We start from the raw sequence: 21,018 nt of genomic DNA, 5'->3' as shown, positions 1-21,018 counted from the left end.
CACGCTGTAGCGCTCAAATTTGGCGCCAAGGGTCTCATTCAAAAGCAGTGTCTCAGTCCGTGGCTGCACACAAGAACTGCAATTCTACTGTTATCATTTTTTGACGGTGAAGTATTTCGTGGTTACTATTGTGGTTGGCTGACGATGAAGTCTGAATCTGCAGGTCTACAAGTTGTGTGATTTTCTGGAGAAATGCCTGCTTTGTTTTGACATTTTTACATTATGAAGTCAAATTTTAAAGCAATAATATTTCTCACTATACATGAATATAAATAGCATCTTATCAAAATATTTTTTTTAACATCGGCCGATCATGATGATGTCATAAATGCCCATATCGGCGCAGCCCTAATTTTTAGTAATAGGGCTGTCCATTGCTGGAAACTGTCTCCAAAATCTGAGCACTTTTGTGTTTAAATATTGGTTGTGTGAGAGCTGGGGGTACTTAAGACTTGAAAGTACTACTGCACGTCAAGTGACTTCAGGGCACCCAATAATGATTGAAATATGACTCTGACGTCTTTCAGCCACACAATACAGCCGCCTTCAAAAGACACAACAGCTGAATTAGTCGCATGTTTTTTTTTGTTTTGTTTTTTTGAGTGACACACAGATCGATGCATATCTACGAGAGGTTTTGTTCCATGTGTGTCAGAAAGTGGCAATGCATCTCTATTTATATTTGGCCCATGATAAATTACTATGTTTTTTGTTCAGTCAACAGCTCATAATCTGAACTGTTGTGTTGTGCTGTGCTCAGCAGTTGCTCCGAGAGATGACATTTGAGTTACTATTCTTTGTCCACTCTAATGTTAATCCCTCCCTTTCTCTAGGTGGCAGCATAGACAGTGACTGTGTGTTTGACGGGGATTACTCAGTGCCGCCACCACTCGCAATCACAGAGGGAATGCAGCACATTCGGATCATGGAAGGCGTGTCGCGCTCACTGCCGTCATCGCCACTGCTTAGTCACCAGACCATCGGTGTCCGACTGCAGCCAGTTAAGAAGATAACAGGTAATTTAAGTTGGCTCCGTTATTTGCTGAGACGCTTTTTAGTATTTGTTTTATCTTCTGCCATCTGTACCGGATAGTTAGGCTTCAGCATCACTGTGGCTGTGTTGCCACAGTTTTCCTTTCATGGACAACTAGAGTAACATCAGAGACTCTGTTTAAAGCAGCTGCCATGACTGTGTTGTTCCCGTAGAAAAAAAAAAAAAGAATGCTTCCTGTCTTAACCCAGGTGGTCAGATTGGACTATTTTGACAGTTGTTTGTAACTGAGTCCCATAAACTCGATGTGGACTGTGGGGGGAAAACCACGTTTTTATGAACCCTAAACAAACTTCAGAAGCGCTTGTATCTTAACACAGTGAGCATATTAGAAAGCATATGCCGAGCATATGAACCTTCTATCAGGTCCTCTCAGTTAATCCTTTCTGTCAAGAGGCCTTATCACTGATTATGGGGTCTGATAAGTGTTGTCCTCACCACCGTCTTGGTGGAGTGATTGGTTGCATATATCAGTGTAATGATCAGTCTGAGCATCACGACAGGAAATGCTGAGATTGGCCTAAGTTGCCCAAACTAACTTGGATTTTTACCATCTATTTCTTGTCCTCGCTGATATAAACTGGGATATCTCATGTACCACTGAGTCATGCCACAGGACTAATAGTTTTGCTACCTCAAGTTCCAACAAATGTCAAATTCAGCATAATGACTTGTGCTGCTTATCCAAACTAATGTTTGTTCCCATGAAAATCCAGTAGTGTGAATGTTATCATGCTAATGAGTTTCACCATAATACTGATTGCGGTTCTGCTCACTGGGTAGCAACAGCGGCAGTGAAGTAGGAAGTGGTGGGCTTGAGTCCCGGTGAGGTGACCAGTGTGGGCTCTTGGATCTACTTGATAGCAATTCATTATAAGTCACTTACATAAGTGTCAGCTGAATAAAATTTAAGGTAGTGTAACACAAAATAATACTGTGAGACTGGACTCAACTTTACGACTAGTCTGCCAAACTGAAAAATGATAAGGCAATGGATCATGCTAGAGTACTAGAAAATGCAATGATACAGACCCAAGTGATTCTTGTTGTAACAGAATTTTTTGGTTCCCCAGAATAATGGGAGTTATGAAGCAGAAAAACTAAATCCGTCAGTGCTTCTTAAAGCTAAGAAGCAATAGTATCCTCTTCTTCTTAATGTGTGAGTGAAAAAATAGGGAAATATATTATTCTATAAGATCATAATGCAACAGCTACACCATTTATATCAGCATTGGAAATTATATCATGTGTGCCGCCTGTCAAATTCCCACCAGCACCTTCTGCCTTTGTTTATTTGTGTAAATAAAGTCTGACATTTCCGTCATCATCTTGTTCTCCCGTGATCGCACCTTTCACTTGAATTGGCACCTTCGAGTTTTTTTTCTTCCATTACCGATAATGAATGCTGACATTTGGGACTTATCAATCACCTGTTCCTGTCCTCGCCGCTGCACCTAGAGAGAGCGCTGCCTCCGTTACGGTCATTATTTCTTTCGTCCCTGCTGGAAAATTGGACCTTTTTTGCCGCCGCAGGTAGAAGGAAGACGTTAAGAGCTGCGGTGGGTAATTGAAAAGGAAGTATGACGCCCTCGGGGGGAGAGCGCAGGGATTTACCGCTGTGACGTGCGGCAGACTTTTGAATCTTCAGGTTTTAGGGCAGCCAAAGTTTGATGAAGTGTTGATTGTGGGGGATGAAGCAAAGAGCTGAGCAGGTGAAAAAGAATCGGTGTGAAATGGCTTCAGGGAAAGATCAAGTTTCTGTGACGGAGATGAATAGTCAGCTTTCTTGCAAATTAAGGTTTGAAATCCTGACTCTTACAGTACCAGATAATTCTAGATCACTGACACCATTGTAGTCCGTGATGTTGCACATATCCTCATGATGCTGTGCTAATAATATCATAATATTCATACTGCAGCAATTGATCATGTTGGTATACTCAGTCAGTATTTTATAGTAGGGATGGGCAAACAGAAAGTATCACAATACATTTTGGCGATAACAATAAGTCAATGTTTTTCAATCTATTACATCTATTACACAGCCAAGCTGTTTTATGATGAAAGATATTGTCTCATGTCAACATCATTTATTTAAGTTTGAGTATAATAGTTCACTAAGTGTAGAGATGAGAAATTCAAAGTTTCACGTCTCTCGTAGAACCCTGTTGTGTTCGTAGACTGACAGACTGCACTGTCAGTTTCATTTTGGGGTGAAATTCAGTGTCTGTCTGTGGTCTTGGATGTGTCTCATATCTCTGTTTACTTTAATTATGGACCCATCTGGACGCATTTCCTGGACGCTATTGAAAAAGTATTTGAAAAAGTATATCCTTTAGTCATATTATATTCTCAAAATTATTATATATACTGATTGTCCTTTGTCTGGTGTGATTAAAAATGTATTTCCACAATTCTTTGTCCTAAAATAGTTGTTTTTCATTGACATGACCAATGATTTCTCTAATACTTGTTGCTTCCAGAGTAGCATTAGCGCTGAAAACAACACCAAGCTAGAGCTCCAAAGTCAACTAATGTCATATATTATCAAGTATCTTTTATTAACAATAATTAAATGTAAACTACAATTGTGAAAGTCCTTCATACTCTCCACTGCTGTCAAATTATGTGCACCTGTAGATAGTTATTAAATATTCGTGTATGTAAGTACAATGCAGCGAGTACGCCATGTGTTTATTGAATTTATTGTGACATGTAAAATTCTCATCATGGGAATTGTTTTTGGCGGTAAATCGTGTAGAATAAGTTATCGCCCATCCTGGTTTTATAGTGAGTCATTTTGTTGTACTGACTTGCGTGGTATCACTTAATCATATTATAACATTCTGTTATCCTGCAACTGCAGTTAATAATCATCAAGCCATGCCACTGAAATGAAGAAGCCCCCCTGTAAATGTTGTTCATACAAATCAAGCTGATTGAGAAATACTTGCTTCCCCAATAATTAAAAGTATTAGTCCGGTCAACCTAAAATATAGCAGTTGGCTTCAGCTAGGAAAAAATTGTCACAAGTAACTGAAGTAAAATTATGGTTATTAGCAAAAATGTTTTTTTCTGTACTCTTGAAGTAAATAATGCTGTATTACTTAGTTGTACTCCATATACTATTACCATTATACTATTATACTATTCACCCAGACTGTGGCACTGACCCGTTCTGTTGTAGTTATTCCCACCGCAGTATATATTGATGAATATGTGACTGTACTGGTTAACAATATGTAACTACTAGTTATGTCATTAAAATATCACTGGACTCTAAATAAGATTTTGGTGTTTGGAATGGTGCCGTTGTGCTGTAACTTCTGATACAGTGACTAATGTCAGCTTCAGAGTGATCACATACGCTCATCCATATCCATACCATGATGCTTAATCTCATTGCAAAAGTGGCTGGGGGAAAGTATCTGCTAATAGACACAGTAGTTTGCTGCTGAAGCACTTCCTGTTTGTCTGGAATCAAATGAAAGCCCTAAAGCAGCGTTGAATGAATCACCTGACTGCAGAGATTCCTGTAAATCATAAAAACCAGCAGCAGCTCTCGCCTCAAAGACTTGTTATTGTAAACGCTGGGAGGAAATATCACCTCAGGGAAATAAGCGTGACTGAAGGAGATTAATTAAAAGGGTAAAAAGCATCAGGCGGACTAATGTGAAGCGAAGATGATCCACAGTAAGTCATTGGCCTCTGTGGGTTCCAAAATGACCAATGGGCGAAACCATCACGGATAGAAAGTGCTGCAGGTTTTATTGAAACCTGAAATGTCACAGTGGTGTAATGTGACGTCCAGTAATTCCCTCCCTCTGCTATTTTTTCTCATCGCACTTTCTTGAATCCTCCCCCTGCTTTTTTGCTCTTGGGTTGCCATGACAACAGCAGCACTGCACCATTCATCTGTGGGAGACCTGGACTGGAGAGCGAGGGAGCGCCGGAGCTTCTCTATAGATAACACGCTAATGCAGTCACCCAGGCGCTGATGCTGTCGAAGCTTTCGCTCACCTGTCAGTGTTTGGTTTCTCCAAAGTGTCACCTCCATGCCACCCCCCCCGTCCATTCGCTCACTCTCTCTCTCCCCTGTGACACTGCGCTCTTCCTCCCTCCTCCTCCTCCTCTTGCTTGTGCTCCTCCCATCACTGCCTGGATCTGTATCAGTTTCTGCGACTGAAGCAAGCAAGCAGCATCTGAAACCTGTGGAGAATTTCTTGGGAGGGAAAGCAGGAGCCGTATCCATCCTTCCGCCCACTTGCTGGGTCTTCTCCTTGTTTTCGTGTCCAATTTTCTTTGAATGAACTGGTCATCTCCTGGGCAGGACGGAGTGCTTGTGCCACCGCTAATCCAAAGACGGGAGTCATACCTTCAGGAATGCGCCTTCTGTTTTGAGAATGGTGAGCGCTGCCACACCCTCCTCCTCTTTTCCCTGGTCCAGACCTGTGTGAAGCGCTGACTTGTTTTACCTAGATGACAGGTCTGTGGATGTGGTGATGTGGGCTAGAGGTGAATCAACCCTTTTGTAGAGAGCTGGTGTGTTCTCTGCGTCAGCGTGGGTGAATTCTGAGTGTGTGTGCTGTGGGCGGCTAAGTGCTTGTTGATGTGTGTCTCACTTTTCTAACTGAAGCATTTGGACACGTAAATGGAGCTAAAGTTGCTGTATAATTGTGACGACTCCACGTCATCCGCACTGGTCATAGACCAAAAGAACAAAATGTCTCAATGACGACAATTCGCCTGAAGACGCCTCTGACGGCTTGAGATAGGAGATATGAAGTGGTCAGAGACAGATATTGCTCCTTTTTTTGTCACCACCTGAAGGGTGTTTTGGTGAGCTCACCTTGTCAGCAGGCTCAAGGTTTGCGTCACAGTATCATCACCAACCTCCTGCCGCGTCACTGAATGTGGAAACTACATCAGCATTCAAATCTTTCACTAACCAAAGAGACACAATAAGCTTGAAGTTACTGTGAAGGTTTAATATTTTGACTCGATGAACAAGTGAATACATGGCCGGCCAACAACCATTACCAGATGCAATAATTCACAACTGTCGTAGAATGTGAGATAGAAATGTTTTAAAATTTTGCCTCATGCAGACATGCCTTCATTATTGAAAAACGCATATGTGAAGGTAAAAATATTAAGATCAGTGAATGCATTTTTGATACTTGCATACTTTTAAACATCAATGACAATTAAGTAACATTTCAAGAACAAACTCAACTCGAGTTGAAAAAAAGATTTTCGCACAGTTTGTCACATTGATACATTTGTTTTGCTGCCATATTGGTAATTCCAAACAAATATGACTCTAACAGTCTTGTACAGAGTGTCGTTTGTCGCTACATTGGTAGTTACGCCACTGGCGAGTTCTCATAACTCTTAAAGAATGTGCTGGTGAATCTCTTCAGTGTTGGAACTGTCTACTGCAGAAGTCCTGAGGCCTGCAGTGATGACGCTACACCAATTTTGAATTTTCTGTCCTTAACTTTCAAGAGATATTCTTATTTGCATTTGTATTTTAAATCAACAGTGACAGAAAATGAACACTTTATAAACAACATTAAGCTCACACTTTGCTCACAACCTGACATAATGAAAATGTTGAGTAAAATTAAACACTTCTGTGTAGGTCTGGATGTAGCATTTTTTCAGTGTCATAATAGGTTTATAGTGTATTTTATTCTTGCATACTCATAGTGCAGCTTTGCATCAAAGTGCATTCATCAATTCATGTTTTGTTGATGTTTACAAAATGGCTGCCTTGCTCAAAAAGCTCTGGGACTACAAGAATGGCCAATGAGCAATGTCCATTATTCTGTTCCAGTTTTAAGTGATCATAAACATCAATTACCAAAGTGTTTGGAGGAGCTTAAATTAACCTTTTTTCATACTGTGAAACCAAACCCCTGTGTCATCTCTGTAAAGTGCTTGCTGTTGCATTTGAAAACATGAGTTGGAAACTATGTGACGTCACACTAAATCCCTGCTGATTGGAGGAGCGCTGTTTCTTTCGATGCTCTCACCGCCCCCAGTTATTATGTTTGTCTTGTGGAGACAAAATTCTCAGTTTTTTTTGGATTGTTGCATTATGTGGCAAAATTCACTTAAGTGACAGCAAAAAAGATTCCATAGATTCGCCGATGTAAAGACCATGGACGAAAGTTCAGTACTTGGGTACGTGGTTCTCTACAGCTGTGTGAAGTTTGCAATAAATATATATATTGACAATATTGACCGACTTGTGGACTCGCAGCGGTGTTAAAATGGGCATAGCGGAGTGCCAATCTATGACTGACCCCACCGCTATCTTTTCTACCTTGCATATTGTCCCTCTTTAAATGGAAAACACAGTCGGGCCCAGGAAGTGCTGGTGGTTCTAGAAACAGTACAGTAATGGAAAAGTGCCAATAGAAGCCTTAAATGGAATAAAAAGAAACGTAACAAGCAGCTGCTTTTCTGTATAACACCTTGCATTTTTAAAGCAAAATGACTTGAGCATGCACGTCAACAAGAATGATATTAAATAGATGACAATTGTCCGGAAGTTATGCACTGTTTACAAAGGTTTTGGTGTTAAGAGTTTATTTTGTCAGGAGCAAGAGAATCTGAACAAAACTACTTGTATGCTTCCACATTGTACGTACCTAATACTCTAATGGATGTGGGTCATCTTGGGGGGGTCGTGCAGAACTTCACTACACACTCGCAAATCAGCCATAAATAGTTTCCTGTACTTTGTGTTGTTGCTGACATTTTCCTGAACGAGCAGTTCTGAGAGACGTCTAAAGATAGCGGCATTAGAGGACGAAAATAGCTGGTTTTCTTTTATACAGCTCGAAACATCAGAAATGTTTCCACACAGTAATGCTTGTTTCACATCCAAGGTTATTTTTCCACTGCCGTCTGATCAGATTCTGTCACAATTATCCCCAAGTGGATTTCACTTCAAGGCTGCTTTGTCGACGTGGTCCTGATGCTGAAAAAGACTTTGGTGGTGTCACTTACAGTTCAACTGACAGAAGAGCTGAGACAAAGCCTTGAGTGCTGTTGAGTTTAGCCCGCTGATGGAGCGCTACCTATCTTGATGGTGCTGAAAACAGCAAATGAGCTTCGTTGTACGCTTCTCTATTTCTCACCCGCCATCGCACTCTTAATAGAACTCTGGGTGCATGATCAATTGCACAGTCCACTGGGAACCTGAGTGACAGATTCTTTTCTATCCTGGACCAGCATGGATTGGCTAAATCCAAGTAGCACCTTGTTATGGAAAGTATGTGCTGGAGGTTTAGGTCAGGATTTGGTCATACTCTTCAAAAAGATGTTGATTGTTTCTTGTATTCTTGTTTGAGATGTGTATTGTGTGTTCATTTTTCTGCACCGCATTTTGATTTCCCCCCCCCCTAAAAACTGTTGTCCATTACCTGACCAAGGAACCAGGCGATTGAGTTGGGTTTTGTTCGGCGACCACAGAGCAGAATCAGACCACAGGGCAGGAATTAGTGATAACATCACATTTCCTGCAAGGCTCTGAGGAGAACATCTCCAGGAACATTCTACTGTAAAATAAATGACTCAGGTGCATCTTGTTATTATCTATGCATTTGTAAAAATTATGTAATAGCCGCTGTATTACTGGGGGCTTCTTTCACCTTTCGCCACTCTTTATTGCACAGGCTGAGCGACGTGAATGATAGGTGGGCTTAGTGTGCACTTTCCTCGACTGTAAATTAAGCCTTGGCTGTGCCATTTTTCAAAACACGTTGCCCCTTGTATCTTATCTTAGATTGAGGGAGAATTGTAATTAAAAGCTGCATTTCATGTTCACAGACCCTTGGGCTAAAATTCAGCCCACACGGGATTCATTTGGGGAATGAGACATGATGTATTAATATTGGCTGTTGGCAGGATAAAGCGGCTGCCTACATATAGTCTCAGAATAAGGTGGTGATGTGGTTGTTCTATAGTATATTACCACGGGGATTTAAAGAGGAATTGCACCGAGGGTTCACTCGAGGGAGAAACGGACCACGAGGGCTTTGGAGTGGTCTTTTATGGCGTTTTGGGTTTGTTCCATCTCCAGATTGGAGTTAATCGAAGCGCTTCTGCTCTAGAGGCAGAGACTGTCCTGTATGTATTTTTCACATTTCCAGCATGTTAAAAGTGAACATAATGTGCCAGTAGTAGGAGTAGTAGATCAGTTGTCTTTTGTGTCAGTCACATGACTTATGGAGGCCACTCAATGACTTTTTGATTTTTTCACTGTCATGCGTTTATAGTGTTACATTATTTATAGTGTTAAATCAAGAAAGACAGAGATAGAACGTGGAGTGCCTCAAGGCTCAGTTCTGGGACCCAAATTGTTCATACTGTGTATTAATAATATATGTGAGGTGTCTGAGCAAATGAATCACATGCTGTTTGCAAATGTCACAAATTTTATCAACAGAGGAGTGTACCTAAAAATGGTGATACGGAAAAAGAAATGCAGAAAATTATGAATTGGCGAGACTAAATGTGGAAAAAAAAACTTCTCTAATTGAAATGAGGACGGTAACTTATTCTTGACAATTAATGGGAGTATCAGAGGTGAAATTTCTTGGGCAGCTCACATGGAAACAGCTCATAACCAACAGCACAATGAAATATCAAGGCAGCTACGAGGCAGATTACAGAGCACATACCGATGAACTGTTTATTAAAGCAAGAGTTCTGAAATTACCTGAGCTACTAGACAGACAAACACTCTTAGTCATGTTTATGGACGGCTAGCAGACCATCTACAAAGATTGTTTAAACTAACTCCCGATGAGGAGGAGCAGAGAAGAAGAGGGAATTTCTACCAACCATATGCTGGCACCACACTGAGACCAATGTACACCACAGTAGTGGGAGCGAAAATGTGGAACTCACTGATAAAGGAAATGAAAAATATGCACAACATAAATGAAAAACAAATGGCTAACCTTAACCAGGACTCTGAACCGAACTTACACCCAATTATAATAAACTACTTTCGCTGAGGTTTTACCCCTCTATGCCAAAATGTCCTCACAAATCCAGATGTCCTCAAAAGAAGGTGGCTTGTCAAGACTTTGTACTCAAAAAGCAAACTAACAAAACACACACACAAGTACATGCAGTTGCACACAGCCACTGATCCAAAAAAGGGAAAGTGAGAATAAGTGGCAGACATCATAAGAACTGTCCTTCACTCTGCTCTTATTCAATCTCTGAATCATGTAAAAGGAAGTACTGACAGAATTGTATGCACTGTATCAATCAAGAAGCTGAGTGATATAATAGTTACAAAACGGTCATGTAACATGTCAAGTAATGTTTGAAATGTTATCTGTAATAGATAGATAGATAGATAGATAGATACTTTTTTTATATCAGAGATATCAGAGATATATCAGAGAATTGAAAAGTATTTGCAATCGGCTGTTTTGTTTTGGTCTGTGACAATTAGATCAAGACTAGTTTCATATTTTCATTTCGTCAAATCGCGGCAAGAGTGGATCGCTATGGTGATTGTAGTTGTGTTTACACCAAGCATTCATTTCTTTTACAAGCTTGGGGCCAGGGGTAGGTAAAATCTCTGCACTCTGGGTCGGGAACCTGTTCTCTGGATGAAGTTGAGCATCATGCTATTGATTTCAAGGATTATGTAATTCTTTGGCTGAGTCTTTAAGGAAAAAAGAATCAATGGCTCTAGTTTTACCTGGGAGTCTGTTTCGTAGAAAGGGGGAGAGAAGCCCGCAGTGTGCTATTAATAGCGATGATAATGATTTGCTTACAAAACAGAGCTGTGGGTCACACATGCACACACACACACAACCCTCCAATCTGTGAACACTGTAGCGCTGAGCAGACATTTCCACATAAGAAGTTATCCTGTGTACGAACGCCAGCTCACCCAAACCCTCCCGGATTACTGCACAGTGACACCAGCCGCCGCATTAACATTCTCCACTTGTCTATCTCACTGGGTCGCTCCGTCACTTCGCGGTGCTGAAGCGCTGCAAGGCGTTTGTCTGAATCGCTGCTGCGATCAGTCGCCGGGATTACATTAAAAAAAAAAAAAAAAGACATGTAGAAACTTCAACGATATTAATCTCATTCTCTAATTGAATCCCGATCTTTCCTCTACCATTGTTTTGTTGGCTGATGAAGTAGTGGCCCAGAAAGATCCGAGAGTGGCCCTGAAGTGCTGCTGCAGCGAATAGGAGGTAAATTGTGGAAGGGAGGTCATGGCTGCTGAGTTATTATTAGTCCACGGTAGCGAGTGGCGTCCTTGACTGTTATGACTACTTTCTCAACGTCGACCTCTGGTGTGACACGTCAGGGTGACTGCTGAGAAATGTAGGATATGTATTATGAAGAGAGCACAGTTGTACAGTTAGCTGTTACATGACCACAAGTATTTCTAGCTTTATTTCACTGATGAAGGTGAGTCATGCTATTAAGCTCTTGAGCTACGTGACACACAACTCAGACGATCATTATGTCCCTGCCCCTCTGCATTGTGGACACACAAAGAGCCAGAGAAATGGATTTACTCACTGTTTCTGCTGGCTAAAGAGTCCCTTTTGGCAAGCTGAGCTGGTGAAAGACCAAGTATATCTTAGTCGTTTGACTCAACCGATTGCCAAGCCAGATACTCTGCTGCTGGGTAACCCCTGAAACACAAAAAGAGGTGATAGTTTTTTTTTTTAGTAAATATCCCGTACCTCTAACTTACTCACCATAAGAATCTTCTTTTCATTGCACCATGATAATCTCGCTCAGGTTTGTTTTTTGTTGCATTATGTTTGTGACGTCTGATAAGGCCAACAACACTAGCATTTTCCTGGCAGGTTGAAGGAGTAACTTAACTTTACTTGAGGAGTCATCTCTCTGGGACTTGAAGCGTGGCCACTGCTAACTGCATATTTGTCTAAGAATGATGCTACAAAGTCCTTTGACACCTGTGGTGCCAGAATACGATTTTACTATCTACTTCCAGATTTCTAATGATATTATGTTTGCAGATTGGCTGTAATTAAAACATGCTACATTACTTTCTGAGTGGTTGAAACTTAAAACACATTTTCGTTATTGCAGCTATTGGCTCATTAAAATCCGGTCGATTTGCACTCTCACTGACAAAACGGCTCCAGTTTTATTTTACTGCCGTGTGATGTTTAATTTTAGCCATTAAAAAGTGGATTGACGATGAGCCATGATTTCTTCCTGCCCACTGGGGTTACTAGAAATTAAGAGTAAACAGCTCTTTCTGAGAGATTTAGCTCGTCTAATGAACATCTTTAGAAACCCATCCCCTCCTCTGCCTCCTTAATATTCTGGCTATGGCTCACCTTGTGGAGCTAATCCTCCTTGTCATGAAAGACACACTCACACGTACACACGGACGCCCACGTACATCAAAGCTGCACTAGCAGTGAAATTGATGGTAGCTAACTGTCACATCCTCTGTTTTGATCCGGCGTTGCTTAGCGACTGGTCATTGTTTCATTTCACTTTAATCAAATCCGGTCTACTACTGTGTCTACGTTCGCACAACCATGATGGGATTTGACAAGGCGTTTGTTTCATGACGGTTTGGTTTCAAAGGAATCTGAATCATGAGTGATTTTGAGTGCTTGTCTTAGGAAAAGCCTTTTTATGAGACCACCTGGCAGGTCCGCGACTAGGTGAAGGGATTACGTCTCTTCTGAGGCACGAGGAAGCCCCATCACAGGAATCATAAATTGGCAAGCAATTTTAATCAACCCAAGAGAAAGTGGCCCAAAAATTCTATAAGATGCTACTTTTTTCTTGTGATATGAACCCTGCAACTTGTACAACACAGCTCATATATCGATATATCTACCTTAAAAAAATGTTTTGGCTCGCGTGTCCACAAGCTCTGCCAACAGAGCCGATCTCCTGGAGGACCAGAAATGAGAAGCAGCAGCTGAGACCAGCTTCGTGTTGGTACTATGGACATGTGGGCAAAAACAGCGCGTTTTTTTTTCAAGTTTAGGACATTGCCGACTTTGTTTCATGAGTCAGTCTTGATGCTGCACCCCGTTTTTAAATTTAGTTTAGAAGTGATCATCATGCATTTTAAGCCGGGCACCACATTTCTATGGTGCAGACAGCACCACTACACCTTATTGACCGGTCCAACTGATGTATAAACAAGATTTATTCTTAATTTAGTGGGTGTGGCTAATATTTCGGTGCCCTCTATAGTCTGAAAATGACGGTACACATTCAGTGAGTGACTGGTAGGGTGATATTGACAATCTGACTTGTGGCAAGTGGCAAGTTGCTGTATAGTGTTTGTTTTGGGTTTCCAGTTGGAGGAGAGAGTTGGTGAATAACTGGAAGATGATGTGCAACCATACCGTGTGGTGTGTGCCTCGTGTGATGTCTAAGATGTACACATTGAACCCGCTTTTTAGACCATGTCACGCTTGTGTCTTGCTGCTATCGAAAGTATGGCACCTCATTTATCAACCTCAGATCAATGGGCACATTAGCTTCATTTATATTTAGAGCTTATCTGCGGTGTCTGAGGGATGCATGTTCCATAGGGGTTTAGGTTTTTCATATGCAAACCACTCTTTGAATCACAATATTGACTCGCTCCGGCAAACATTTCCATCAACCCCAGATATTCTCTGGAGATCGGCTTTTTGAAATGATCACATTATCCTTCTGCTTTTTCATCCTCTAAGGTCTCACCGTGTCCCCGTCCTCCTTTATTACTGGTGTCTAGTCCTGCATGTACATATACATATTCATATTTACACCCTGGCAGAAACAATCTACTTCGCAGCCTCGCGCATCTGCAGCCGATATATTTATTCATGAGCTCATTAGTGCAGTGGGTTTGCCTGTTGTCATCTCTAACGCCGTCCTCAGGTTGGCACACTATAAGGGGTTTAGTCTCCTCGATCCGAAGAGAGGATTTAATCCAATAGTCTCACTTCACAGAGGTGACAGCAGCAAGAGAAGACGCAGGAGAATTATCTTTTGTTCCCCGCCTGAGTTTGACTCTTCTACCTGAAGATGTTCCACAAGATTGTTCTTATTACCAAACACTTCAAGGTGCCCCACCTTTTATAGTGATGCCGAAGTAATCTGGATATTAGTTGTAATTGGATCTCTGCCAACTGTTTCGATAGATCTAAGATGAAAGTGGTATTTCCTATTGCTCTAGAACATTTTTCTGACAGGCGACATCTATCCATGCAAGTGTCATAAGTTGCGTTTGCACGGCAGGAACCTTCTCTGAACTCATCATCTGATGAGTGGATGCCTTGTTCTGACATTTGGGCTAGAAAAATGGAATGCTGAGGCCTTATCATGGCTGTTCTATAGGATAACGGAATAATTGACACTTCAACGCACTGAAAATGACAACCACCAACGCTTTTCATCTGTTCCTGTGTTTTTCGAGCGGCATTGACTAATGCAGACCAAGAAGACCCTCACTGGTGTGAAAAGCTTGTGCACAATATTTTGTGAATATTTATATCAATTGTATTGGTCAACATGCTGTAACATTATAGAATAGCGCGATAGATATATGGAAAGTTTGTATAACAGTCATGTCTCCTCCGGTCAGTACTGTTAAGTCTCACCACTCGTTTTTACAAATATAACCACATTAGAATTCCCGGCGTCTGAAATATTCCATTGTGACCTTTTAAATGTACCATATTAGGCTAATAATTGAGGAGTGATTTTCACCACAAGACGAAGAGGAGCACATTTAACCATCACCCTCATGTGCGAAATATATTTTAGATTCAATTGTGGTTCTTTTCCCTTGCTACAATAGAAATGCTGACTGTGCTCTTGCCTGTTATGTCATTGGATATTAAGTCCAGTTTAATGAGGTAATTAGTAACAGCATTTTTTCCGGCCTTCCGTCCCAGAGGTTGTGAGCAGATGTTAAACTAGTCCACAGTTAAATCAACGTTATCATATAGAAAGGAAAAAGTTATTTAAACTTTTGTTCCCTTTGCATAGGTCCAGTACTGTCTTCCATGCTAACAAATAGGAGGGGTTCACAATAAACACGTTTTTACTCTCTTAAGTCAGCGCTTTAGAAACGGTGTTGATGCAGCGGAAGTGGTGAAGGTTCACGCTCCATCAGTATCTTGTGAAGCCTGCGTGTTAAGTAACACATTGACTGACTTCCTTTGTTCTACCTTTGATGGGATTTGTGCCCATCAGGGTAATCTTGCAAAGGATCGAGTCACTTACCAAATCCTAGACAGTCAAGTGGACTTTCAAGGGCACTTGGTTTGACATCCACCCACCAACCCTACCTATCCTGTCTGATCGTGACCCGGTCGATGAGTAATGTGATAAGTGCGGCGAGTGTATCATGCTCTCTTGCTTTAGGTTGAGAGGAATGGTGGGTGCTTTGTTGTTAATAAATGTATAAGGGAAAGAACGGCTGCACCTTGTTTGCTGTTGGGCTCAGTTCAACTTGACAGGTTTTGGAAAGTGAGCCAGGTTCTTTGCAGGTGTTAGCTGATGACCTAACCAAGCTTAGCTCTGTGCCACCAGATTAATGGCTGCTTCCCTGCGCATGTGGGATGAGGATCTGTCGTCCACCAGAGGCAGTAGGGTCAGATATGGCTGCCAAACCTTGGACTCCTGGGTACCAGGACCAGAGGAATTGCTCAGAACTCCCTTTGGTTTGGTCACATCCATCTATTCATCAGTTAGAATACAAGTTTGAGCAATATGCTCAGTATTCGGTGTAAAGAAAGTCTTTTATGAACAGCGTGTCACACGCTCGCCATCGTTCGTCATATAAACTTGTTAATGTCTCAGACTTGTTGGGTGCGTCAGGCGTGAGAACATTCCCGAAATAGAATCATTAGTGATCTGGGTGTGATTGTGCTGGCGTGCAATCATCATGCCTGCCGTATTCCTGTGACTTTTGCTTGTCCAATGTGCGCTTTGAGTTCTTGTGCCTGAGGATAAGTGTCCAGGCGAATGTGACTCTCATGAGTTTTCTGTCTTCCCTCTTTCTGTCTCACCTTCTTTCATCTCTATATGTGTGTGTCCATGTTGTCTCCTCTTTTGTGTGTGTGTGTGTGTGTGTGTGCTGTCTGCTCCCAGCTCCTCAGAGGAAAGCAAAGTTTGTGGAGAGCCCTCGTATCCCTCACTCAGAACTCAGCTCTCCTACATACTCCTCAAGCAAGAACCCAGATCTCGACAGATACTGCCCTGGTAAGTTCTAGTCCAGGTCATCACTTGTGCTGCTTTTGAATCAGTTTTGTAGAGCAATGGATGAATAAGGTGCCAAAATGACAGCAGATAAAGATTAAAAAGAGTTTGTCCTAAGATGCTCCTCATCCTCTGTGGCTTCGCCATTACAGCTCCATCTGCTGTCCAGGAGGGGGAACTGTTCAAGTAAGCTTAGGGCTAGCTTTTATTATCAAGTCCGCACTCCAGCCAAAAAGTCAGCCGTTGTTTTATTGCCCCGCTTTGTATCACTCACAAAGAAGTACATGTGTCTGTGTCTTTTTTCTGCCACTGCAGTATAAAATGTTGCCTCTCACTTTGATCGTTGTTGTGAGATGTTCTGGTAGGAACCTCTTCATATTTGCACCACTGTGGCTTTAATATTAGTAAAATTTGGTGACGTTTTCATGTCAACTCAAGTTTGCAATATATTTAATCCAGACTTTCATTTAATTCATCATATTTTGTGCCTCAACAAATTGCCTCATGTATGGCTAGCTCACGACTGAAGTTTTAAGTTTGTGAATGACACCATCCAGAGGCAGCACAGTTTTCTGGACTGAGAACTGGCCTCTCCTGAGTGGACAGATGGACGTCTTAGTTCTTAGCCAGAGCTCACTGGCACGACTCACAGCAGGGAAGAGACTTTTAGATCTGATTGTGAGTCGAATCGCTGACGCTGCAGCCCAGGGAGGCGATGCATCAACGTTTTGCCTGATAAATTGTCAAACACCTGACATGAGATTTTGTGTTGGTGATATTGCTCCGCTGTCTCAACCGCCTCCCACGTACACCTTACTCATATTATACCAGCCTGATATACGAATTTTAAGCTGAGCTGAGGTGACGCCCCCTGTGGTGTTTTAGTCGTGCGTGGATGAGTGAGGGAGGCATGAGGACACACTTGCACGTGGATGATCCGTCTTCAGCCCACACAGAGCTGGAGGATCTTCAGGTGGAAGCAACGAAGCGGTCAGTCAGTGAAGCAGCCAAGGGGAGACGACTCACCACTCATGGATTTAGAAAGAATCAAGGCTTAGTATGGGTTTTTGAGGATGTACACCAACAGTCCTGGTGAGTGAGATACAAATTCTCAGAAGTCAACTGAGAAGTTTTGTTAGTGTTTTCATAGGACTCCATTGTGATGTTCATATGACCACAGCAACATTTTTACGTCACACTGAGAAAACAAAAGTTGGACAAGTAGCTGACTCAATATCATTTTATAGCAATATTCAATGTTAATTTCATGGCTCTTATAATTCGTCATACAATGCTTTTCAAAAGTCTTTGAACATGCTTGGCCTTTTCAGATGAAAAATGGTACTGGGCCCAGAATGGACTGCAAACACCACACAGAGAGATTATCACACGACCAGGCAGGTGCTGGACCACAATAGTCATAGTAATTCCTGGTCTCCTGTGGTGAATATCTTCTCTGTCTTAATATATTCACAAATGTGGGGTGTCACATGATGGACTCAGATCGTAGAAATGCAGGAATGTGAACGTTCCTCTCTTCTCTGCAGCTGCTGTGTGAGCCTTGTAGGTTGCTATCTCTATGTTTTTTTCACCTGAAGGCCCCTACTTTGCCTCGACCGGACTTGCCAAGCTTCTTAGTTTCAAACTGTAACTGAATCAGCGGTTGTAATTGTCGATCAGCAGTTTTCTAAGTGAGTTCTGAGAAACCACCTGGCCGGTGTCGTCTTACCTGCGGTGTGCGTTTATTAATCATCTCAGGTCCGGTCCGCCTCGACTGCACCACACATACACACTTGCCTCTTTCTGTTGAGGACAAATCTATCGACTGGTGCACTCACACACATTCCTCGCTGTGCTCAGATAGTTGCTATGGCAACCAGCCGTCTCCGCTGCAGCTCAGGAATCTGTTGGACTGGTGGTGTTTATGTTTTGATTCTGGATGAGTGGAATAACGGTTGTGGTTCCTGACTCATTTCATGTTTGGTATTCATAGTATTTTGTTTTAAGCCCCTGCGATCATGTACACCACTTATTTTTCGTGACCTACACGTTGTCCCATTCGTTTTTGAGTTTTTGGAGGAATCGCTGCCTTGATAATTTCCTGTGTGGATTATCTGCTTCATTTATTCCTGTCTGTACATGAAAATTCCATGTTCATGGGAAGACTGTGATGGAATGGCCTTTAGATGTTTGTGAAATGGCACTTTTTGGGCAATTGATCAGCATCTGTGTTGACGTTGGAACATGATTTGACATAAATGAACATTGCTTTTTGCAAGAACTTCACTTGCGTGAACAATTTCAGTACATTTGTGCTCAAGATATATTGGTTCAGAAATTACTATTAACAGAGTACATTTCTTCATTTGCAACATCAACACGTTGGTGATGAATTAGCACCGCAACATCAGCACAAAGTAGGCAATCAATGTTGTTTCAGCTTCTTTTTTGTTTCAGCGTTTCTCATCAGGGGTTGCCTCAGCAAGTCATCCTTCTTCACCTGTACCTGTCTTGATCCTCCTACCCAGCCCCACCTTTCCTTTACGTGTTCTTATTTACTGTATCCATGAACCGAGTTGGTGATATCCTCTTCTTCTCTTATCTGACACAAACAAGTGTCTCATGTACGCTAATAGTTTAGGGACAAAAACATTATCAACTTGTGCACTTAATATATATTAGTAGTAAGGAAGCACACTAATGGGCACTTCAGCTACAGTTGTTTTGAGACATATACTGTATGCATCACCTTTCTGAGCACTTAGGATATATTAGCAGCAGCTACATCAGCCTTGTGGATGTATTAGCACACGTAAAATGTACAACACAAATGTAATTCTACCTGAGCTTCTTGAATACTTTGGGTACACTTTGTAGCTAGTATTTTTTCCCCCAGTACAGTCTTTATATATATATATATATATATATATATATATATATATATATATATATATATATATATATGTATATATATATACATAAACGTAGCCTTCTGATCTCAAATGGAAGGGAATGTAAACAAACCCTGACTTTCTGACAGTCTAATACCATTCTGTTTTTGTTGTGATGTTGGTGAGTGTGGGAGTTTGAGGATTGTATTTGTTTACCTCGCGGGAGAAACTGGATTAGAGACTTAAGCTCAGACTGAGTCCTGCTGCTGGAGGAGAAACAGATGTGGCAGCAGTTATAGTCAGGACTGCACTGGAGGAGATCCACAGTCTCAGACAAAGACGAATAAAAAATGTATAGTTTCGTGGAGAGATACTCAGAAACTCTCTACCACACTACCACATGAAGCTAACACTTGTGCCACTGAAGCTGTTAAAAGTTTGGATGTGCTTGCATTCTGTTTCTGATGACCTTCTACTGCTTTGTAGTTCCAGCTTATCTCAACAATATTGCTATTGTTTCTTATCTTGAATCTTTTTCGCGAGTAGAATGAGACTGGTCGTCCTTGTTCACAGCGACGGAGCAGCAGCTCATAACTACCAGTCAAGACTTGGTGCAGAGACCTGCTGGTCTGGTTCAACCTGCTGGGCAGGAGAGCAAGCGAGAGAGAGAGAGAAACCAGTTTTTTTGCTCACTGCTCTTTATTTAGATCAGACCAGAGCTTAGTTTGGCTCTCTACGGCCACATTTGCTCTTAAACTGTCCCTGACCAGTCACTCTGACCTCACAACTCATGGACGAGAACAATGTTGTACTTGCTCTTGTCTGGTTCTCTTTTCGTAACTGTATGAAGCACTTTTTGGTACAGTATTCCCCTCTAGCAAAACTGTGTTTTTTTTAATGTTCTCACCTTTGAATTAAATATCATCTTGTAATATCAATCTTTTTACAAAAGTACGCCCCCCCTTTTATTGCATTATAATCCAGAATATATTATTTTGTTTTATATTGCACGTAAATCTGAATGTTTTTTCATTTATAATACGTATTCATATTTAGTTTCTTTGTACTTATATTGTTGTTGCTACATTTTCAATATAGTTCAGTATAATTCTTTTAATATAATACTCATTTTACTCACCTAGGATGAATAATCTGGACAACACAATTATCATTGAAGACGCTTGACCAGTTGGATGCCCGGTCATGCTCCCAACAAATTCTGGGAACTGCAGCTAATGATGCATCCGTCAGCCGCATGAAACCCTACACTGGTGACCGGGGCAACCAGATGATGTCAGCAAGCATTTTGCTTTGATATAAATCCAGTTAATCCGTTTATTTGTTTGAATGGTCAGATGCAAAATCTAAAGACTTAATTGCACAAATGACATTTTATTAATGCTATCCTAAAGTATTGGATATGACCACTAATGGATATGATATGTAGGTCAGCCAGTGTTTTAAGGAAAGCAATAACATACTGAATATTTAATGATAATAGGAGAAAGCTAATATGTGTGCGTGTATTTGTGCATGATCATGTGATTCTCCGTCCTCTGCTGCTGCCAGGAATTAACAGGATAGAGAGGTGGAAACACGCCCTTTGTGCTCCCTTTCTACCACACACACACTCAGTCACACACACGTGTCGTACAGGTGAGGGCGGATCTTATTTCATCATCGGAGCAGTAGATGAGCGAGCTCTTCTCACTCCCACGGCTGAACAGGAAATAGTTTATTTGGAATATTGCGTGCTTTCCAACTGTGATATTCCACGGAATGCTTTGGGGATGCTCACCTTTGAGACTCGAGGGAACACAG

General features: G+C 41.5%; 1 protein-coding gene across 7 annotated transcripts in view; it reads left to right on the top strand.

Annotated features, from left to right (window-relative positions):
* Window positions 1–21,018, top strand: part of tanc2b (tetratricopeptide repeat, ankyrin repeat and coiled-coil containing 2b) — an 80,773-nt gene that overhangs the window by 34,297 nt on the left and 25,458 nt on the right. For 5 of the 7 annotated variants that reach the window (XM_053854706.1, XM_053854705.1, XM_053854704.1 and 2 more), the window contains 2 exons: window positions 834–1,016; window positions 16,199–16,309. In XM_053854706.1, coding sequence (XP_053710681.1) covers window positions 834–1,016; window positions 16,199–16,309 — 294 coding nt within the window. The remainder of the gene's footprint in view (window positions 1–833; window positions 1,017–16,198; window positions 16,310–21,018) is intronic. The other 2 variants (XM_053854707.1, XM_053854708.1) reach the window with 1 other exon arrangement.

The sequence above is a fragment of the Synchiropus splendidus genome, chromosome 1, assembly GCF_027744825.2.
Source record: "Synchiropus splendidus isolate RoL2022-P1 chromosome 1, RoL_Sspl_1.0, whole genome shotgun sequence".
Classification (NCBI taxonomy): Eukaryota; Metazoa; Chordata; class Actinopteri; order Syngnathiformes; family Callionymidae; genus Synchiropus; species Synchiropus splendidus.
The sequence above is the reverse complement of the archived record's forward strand: the minus strand, read 5'-3'. Positions and strand labels throughout refer to the sequence as shown.